Source organism: Moschus berezovskii, chromosome 2 (assembly GCF_049115385.1).
Source record: "Moschus berezovskii isolate FMDL1 chromosome 2, NW_MosBer_1.0, whole genome shotgun sequence".
Lineage (NCBI taxonomy): Eukaryota > Metazoa > Chordata > Mammalia > Artiodactyla > Moschidae > Moschus > Moschus berezovskii.
Window position 1 is genome coordinate 76,192,922 of NC_142461.1, and position 6,760 is coordinate 76,199,681.

General features: G+C 47.1%; 1 protein-coding gene across 2 annotated transcripts; it reads right to left on the reverse strand.

The window, feature by feature from the left end:
* Positions 1–2,626: 2,626 nt before the first annotated feature.
* Positions 2,627–6,086, reverse strand: CXCR4 (C-X-C motif chemokine receptor 4). Of its 2 annotated transcripts, none has more exons than XM_055398560.2 (2): positions 5,929–6,086; positions 2,627–4,196 (listed from the first exon to the last, which is right to left on the reverse strand). In XM_055398560.2, the coding sequence occupies exons 1-2, from the start codon at positions 5,941–5,943 to the stop codon at positions 3,150–3,152; spliced, it is 1,062 nt and encodes a 353-aa protein (XP_055254535.1). In that variant the 5' UTR covers positions 5,944–6,086; the 3' UTR covers positions 2,627–3,149. The 2 variants fall into 2 exon arrangements, with proteins under 2 accessions (XP_055254535.1, XP_088685256.1); XM_088829130.1 differs by lacking the exon at positions 5,929–6,086 and adding an exon at positions 5,306–5,479.
* Positions 6,087–6,760: the final 674 nt, after the last annotated feature.

A 6,760-nucleotide genomic window follows, 5' to 3' on the forward strand; every position in this document is an offset into this window, starting at 1 on the left:
GGCAGCCAGGTGGAGACCTCCTTGAAGAGGCCTGGGTTAATCCCTACAATGCTAGGCTCAGTGCCACATTTCCAAGTGTTGGGGCTGCCTAGATTAATTTCTAAGGTGATGTGAATCTTGTCTCCAGTGGTCGTTGTGCCTCTTAAGTGTTACCTGGGAATGTGTGTGTGTGTGTGTGTGTGTGTGTGTGTCTTTGTGACTCCATGTTCTGTATGTAGCCTGCCAGGCTCCTCTGTCCATGGGATTTTCCAGGCAAGAATACTGGAGTGGGTTGCCATTTCCTACTCCAGAGAATCTTCCCAACCCGGGGATCCAGCCCGCGTCTCCTGTGTCTCCTACTTTGGCAGGTGAATTCTTTACCGCTGAGCCACCTGGGAAGCTGATGGGAATAATGACGACTCAGTTCTGTTTGTGGTGCCTTATTTACTGACAGTAAGTTTGGAGAAAGTCACAGACACTTAGTTGAACTGTTAAAAGAAAACCTGTAGGTTATTCTCTTATCAGAGTACCCCAGAAATATTGCTTTAATATGGGCCTAACCACAAAAGGCGGCTGAGAAGCTCAGAGTAGGGAGAGGTGAATTGCCAAGTGGCGTTTTATGAAAACAAAGGCTTTGCAAGATAAAGCCTCCCCAGTTACAGGCTTCATGTTATTAATAACTCAGATGTCATATTCATGCCATTATTGGCAGCATGCATACAATTTAAATATTTTAGCTTCCATTATACAACTGGATCTACATTACTGACCTTCAAGGGACCCATTCATAAGGGGATGAGGAAAGGGAACAATCAACTATTTCATGCAAGGTCTGGCCAGCAGACTGGCTTTCCCAGCATTGTCAGACAAACCAGGACATAGGGAGTGCTTTGGAGCCGTTCGGAACATGGCAGGGTCGAGACAGAGAATGATGGGGCTGCGGGAGCTTTCAGGGCAGGGAACGAGCCAAGGCTATTTTTCCTTTTGAAAAAGAGATATCTCACCTTTGTTCCAAGGGAGAATGAAATATCCATTAAGACTGGTGACACTGGGAATTTTGTTTCAGCTCAGCGCCTTTTGTTGTGACTCCAGGGCAGAGGCGAGGAATCTGGGGTGACAGGTTTCAAGCCAAGATGAGAAAGAAAAAGAATTCCTTCCAAGGATTTCTTCTATTGTCTCCTCAAGAATAAATATTTATAGAGAAAGTTCAAGTGAAATCTTTTACAATGGTCACGGCTTTAAGACTAAGCCTTTAAGAGAGAACATGTAAAACTATGCTTAAATGAAGGGTGATCCAATTAGGCTTCCCAGGGAAAACCAAGAAACCTCAAGATAATTTCCTATGTAAAATCTAATTGTCTTCTCAAGTGGAATAGGAATACCACTCTGAATTCTACCAGCTCCATAGACTGCAGCAAAAATGTACAGCCAAATTGGATTCTATTCTAAGTAATTAAGTTATTTCCTTCACAGGATCTATAATTTGCCTTGAACAAATGTGATTTGCCTCAGAAAGATAAGACATTGCAATTTTCCTCCAAAATGGATCTTCTGTGTCAGAAACAATTATGAAAAGTAAACCAAATATTTCCTTAATTATATCCTGGTTATTATCTTAGAGCGCATGTCTGGAGTGCCCTGTCTGTGTCAGAGTAAGACAGGTAAAGCTGCTCTAGTTTAGAAATTATCTTTAAATGGAGTCCAGAGTTGAAATTTACTCAAGAGGTTGGGGCTTGCACAACAGTAGTGTAAATAGCTTTGGGTGATGTTACATAAGACTCCAGAATCTTGTGCAAAATGTGGGCAATGGGGAGCTTGCTTCAGTGGACCTTTTTTTCTGAGCTCTGAAAGCACCAATTTAACTTTTATCTGCTTGACTGAACCTTTGAGGTGCTAGATGTTGCAATAGATTAAGAATAAGTGTTGAGATTTGCATAGAAGATATTGCAAGAGGGGTATTTTGGGTATGGTTAATTTTATGAAGAAAACATTCACTTTTGGCTTTATTTTCAATAACAGTTCAGTTGACTTATGACCAGGTGTTCTGGGGGACAACAGAGGGTGATGGTTAAGAGCAAGGGCTGGAAGGATGACTGGAGTCAGCTCCTGATACGTCCCCTTGAAAGTACATGTTATGGCAAGTCTCTAAACCTCAGTTTCCTCACCTGTCAAAAGCATGTGATGACGTCCAGATTGAGAGTAGGTGAGAAGAGCATACAATGCCTGGCTGGCACAAATCTGAAGTATACAAGGTGAGGATACTAGTCAAATCTAAGATGTGGGTTTGGATACCTTTCCTTTTTTATGCACATCTATCCTTTAGGAATATTATCTTTCATAGGAATATGAACTGGTTGGATATTTCTAAAGTTGCATGAATTAAGAGTTACTGAAGTCACATAGTCTGGTTTGAAATATTTGTTGTTCTTACTTACTATACTTTGACCAAGTCACTGAGGCTTTCAGTAGCTTGGTTTCATGCTCTACAAAATGTTAGAATCTAGCAGAGTTGTGATAAGCATTAAGTAAAATATGACAACTAAATACCTAGGACAGGATCTGACATGCTATACATGTATCTATTATTGTTATTTTTGACTTCTGCCAGCCAAAGGAATGTCAATAGAAATCAGAACATAACATTAAGTAGTTTTATCATGTAGTTTTATTAACAACTTAATACAAGGCTGTACATTGTAGGTGTGGAAATCAATCCACTTCTGAAAATTGAAAAACCAGCATTTCCATATCACTTCAGGCTTTGGTTATAAATGCCATCTTCTACAGCAAAATCACATGGTGTAACCAAAGATTTAAGAACAGGAAAAAGAAAATGTTCCACTGGAATGGAGAGATCATTTATTTACAAACAGCTCAGAATCATTTCTAGCTTAAGTGATTTCACTATACACACTGGAATGTTCAGTTCCCTTTTCTACAGTCCTACAATGACATACAGCAACTAAGAACTTGGCCACAGGTCCTGCCTAGATGCTTATCAACATGAAACAAAATATTTATATAAATAAGTCAATTAAACCTCACAAAAACTAAACAAACACAAGAAAAAAATCCAACAGTCAATAAAAACTGTACAGTTGGTCAGTCTTTTACATCTGAAAAAATGTGTAACTTCAAAAAAAAGTTCTTTAATGTATAAAAGTCCAGTGTTAGCTGGAGTGAAAACTCGAAGATTCAGACTCAGTTGAGACAGAAGAATGTCCACCTCGCTTGCCCTTGGAAAGTATCTTCAGGCTGGACCCTCTGCTCACAGAGGTGAGTGCATGCTGGGCAGAGGTTTTAAATTTGGCCCCAAGGAAGGCATAGAGGATGGGATTCAGGCAGCAGTGAAAAAAAGCTAGGGCCTCGGTGATGGAAATCCACTTGTGCACAGTGCTCTCAAACTCACACCCTTGCTGAATGATTTCCAGAAGAATGAAGGAGTCGATGCTTATCCCAATGTAGTAGGGCAGCCAGCAGGCGAAGAAAGTCAGGATGAGGATAACTGTGGTCTTGAGGGCCTTGCGCTTCTGGTAGCCCTTGGACTGGGACAGCTTGGAGATGATAATGCAGTAGCAGGACAGGATGACAATACCAGGCAGGAGAAGGCCGACCACGATGTGCTGAAACTGAAACACCACTAGCCACAGGTCGCTGGGATAGAAGCGATCACAGATGTACCTCTCATCCGCCTCCTTGATGTCGGCAAAGATGAGATCAGGAATAGCCAACAGGATAGCGGGTAGCCAGACACCAACATGGACCGCCTTTTCAGCCAGCAGCTTCCTTGGCCTCTGACTGTTGGTGGCATGGACGATAGCCAGGTACCGGTCCAGACTGATAAAGGCCAGGATGAGGACACTGCTGTAGAGGTTGACCGTGTAGATGACATGGACTGCCTTGCAGAGGAACTGCCCAAAGTACCAGCTTCCCACAGCATCAACTGCCCAGAAGGGAAGTGTGAGGACAAAGAGGAGGTCCGCCACAGACAGGTGCAGTCTGTACTTGTCTGTCATGCTTCTTAGTTTCTTCTGGTAACCCATGACCAGAATGACCAATCCGTTGCCCACTATGCCCGTCAGGAAGATGATGGAGTAGACAGTGGGCAGGAAGATCCGGTTGAAATGGGCATTTTCCTCCCGGAAGCAGGGTTCCTTCATGGAATCATAGTCACCTGAGCCCAAGTCATCCTCGGTGTAATTATCTGAAGTGAATATCTGAAAAACAGGCAAGGGAATAGACATTCACTTTCAAGTTCAGCAGGCATTCTCCAGGTTCAAAACAATGTTTCTGGTATTTTAAAAAAGCAATTTGTAAAAACCAACTCAGTCCAGCTTTCTTCAGGAAATTCCCCCACTAAAGTACCGGGGTAAAAAGAGCATAAGGGAATTCTAGACTCCTGCGGATCTCCTCCCATCTTCCCCCACAGTCACTTCATTACATCCCTCTTTAGGAGAACCAATTACAAAACTCTTTGTTTAAAACAAAACGGCGATGATATTCTTTGGTTTTCAAAGTCACATCTTTGCTAACTCTTTTGCCCCGCCCACTGGAGAGAAGAAAAAACCTCCGGGGCAAAAAACCAAAACACAACACAAAGGCGGCGTGGGAGCGTGGGTGGGAGTGGGGGAAGAATCTCATGTTCTGAGGGGCAGGGATTAACTTTCTCAACCAAGATTCGCCAGGACAGGGAAGCCGGGAGGAAAAAGCACTGGGTGGGGGGGGGGTGTGTGTGTGTGAAAGGGCGGGGTGTCCCAAAGACTTATTCTAAGGCATGAAACACTTGTTTTCTCCATGACTGTCTAAACACTTATCATTCTGCACTTCAAGCAACACGTAGTGAGGAAGGAGAATGCGGCCTTGAATGAAGGGCTTTGGTGCTTGGGGGCAGGGGTGTCAGAAGTGGGTAACCCGCCCACCCCCCGCCCACGGGCGCTCTTCAGGGGCTTGCGTTTCTTTGCCAAACCCCCGTTTATCACTTGGCGCGTCTGGGACATTAGCGAGCACAGAATTTTAATGGGAGGGGAAAGTCACGGGGTCTACACCCGTGGTCCTCGCCCCAAGTTTCATTTCCTCACTCTCCCGACTCGCTTCCCATCCCGCCAAGGATCCAGTAAAAGGGGTGGGAGGTCCGCAGTGGGACGCTGGACAGGGGGTCCAGCTCCGTCACCCCCCGCAGTCCACAAAGCCCACGCCTGCCGCCCTTCCACTGCCGTTCCAGCGGTTTGGCTCCGCCGCACGCGAGGGGCAAGTACTGCTGGGTGCTGGGGAGAGGCTGGGCGGCTCCGCCGCGGGAGCCTTTGAATTACGCGCCGCTGGGGGAAACGAAAAGCCTCCCTAGTAAAGGGTTTTCAAAAGGTTCCAGGAAACCACCGACGGTTGAATGGCGCAACTGGGCGCGGTGAGAGGCAAACCGTCTCCCCACTTGCACCTGCCTGTCTGCACCGCAACCAGCGGCAGCCCAGGTGCCCCTCCAGCCCCTCATTCCACCCCCCAGGGGAGTAGTCTCCCTCTGCTAACTCTGCCCGGGAGCACCGCCCTCCACCTCCAAATTCAGATCGTGTAATTTGCTCCAAAAGAAACCCCCGCTCCCTCGAGGAAGAGACCCAGGAAGGTCTCTGGCGGAGCACACATCTCTGCATTTTTCTACAGAGTGTTCTTCTGTTAGCAAACGGCGTGCAAAACCGGCTCGCGACGCAGAACTCAGGGGGAGATACATGCAACCGCTGAAACGGTCGTCCCAATCTTTTCTCCTTTTACTTAGAAAAAGATTTCAGTCCAACGTGCCTCTCCCCTTCTGTAGCTAAGCGCACGAAATCTTTCCACACCCCTTCTCCGGGGCACTGGCACCTGCAATATTCTAGTTGCTCCAGCCCACTCAGAGAGCGGTTGCGCTGTAAATTCAGGTGTTTGCACATTAAAGTAAAAGCAGGTTGAAACTGGACTTACACGAATCCCTTCCATGGTAACCGCTTGCTCTCCAGCCGCGGGGGCTACTCAAGTCCTCAGGGTCACTTTGCTACCTGCTGCCACAGCCAACACACTGAAGTTTCTGGCCGAAGCTGGACTTTTATAAAAACACGCTCCGCGGGCGGCGCATGCGCCGCGCGGGCGGGCAGGAGGGCAGGGCGGGGAGAAAGGCGGGGCGGAGGAGAGCGGCAGACGCGGGGGCGGGGGACGCGAGGGAGGGGCGGCGGGGTAGGCACGGGGGCAGCGAAGCCTTGGGAGGCCCTCAGCGGGTACCTTTAGCTCTACCTCGCGGTCACCTCGTGACTCTTAAGCTGGGAAGCGCATCCCGGAGGCGTGTCCCAACTTGGGAAAGCAGGATGCGCTTGGAGGAGGTGGAAAGCGCGGGCGATTGACGCGCCCTGTGTGGCGCGTCTATCCTTGCTCACGTGGGTGGTATTGCTGACCCGGGAAAGCTACAGATGAAGACACTGAGGTCCAGAGAGGGGAAGTGACTTGCCGGAGAAACCCGACCAGCAGGCGGCAATGCTAGCAGTGGGACCAATATCTTGAGTCCACTCCCTGCTCTTTGAGCAGACGCAGTTCATTCAGAAAATGAAACAAGTAAAGATTATTTCTTCAGAGCACAACTATGTATAATTAGACACGCACATCCACCGTAATAGTGCTAGAGCCAGGGGTTGACAATCAGGAAACATTTTCAGAAGAAGGTCGGATGATTTGACATAATTCTGGAGAGAGATTGTGATAGAGAAGTAGATGTGTGTTCCCAGGTAACCAGTTCGTGAATAGTGCTTTTAAAAAAGTGTGCTGT

What these genes read in the sequence shown, in the direction of transcription:
- CXCR4 (XM_088829130.1), bottom strand. Translation starts at nt 5,464, where the DNA reads ATGAGGGGCTGGAGGGGCACCTGGGCTGCCGCTGGTTGCGGTGCAGAC. An exon ending in CTTTACTAGGGAGGCTTTTC is followed by an intron (nt 4,197 to 5,305) that starts GTTTCCCCCAGC and finishes CCTGTTTTTCAG; the next exon opens with ATATTCACTTCAGATAATTA.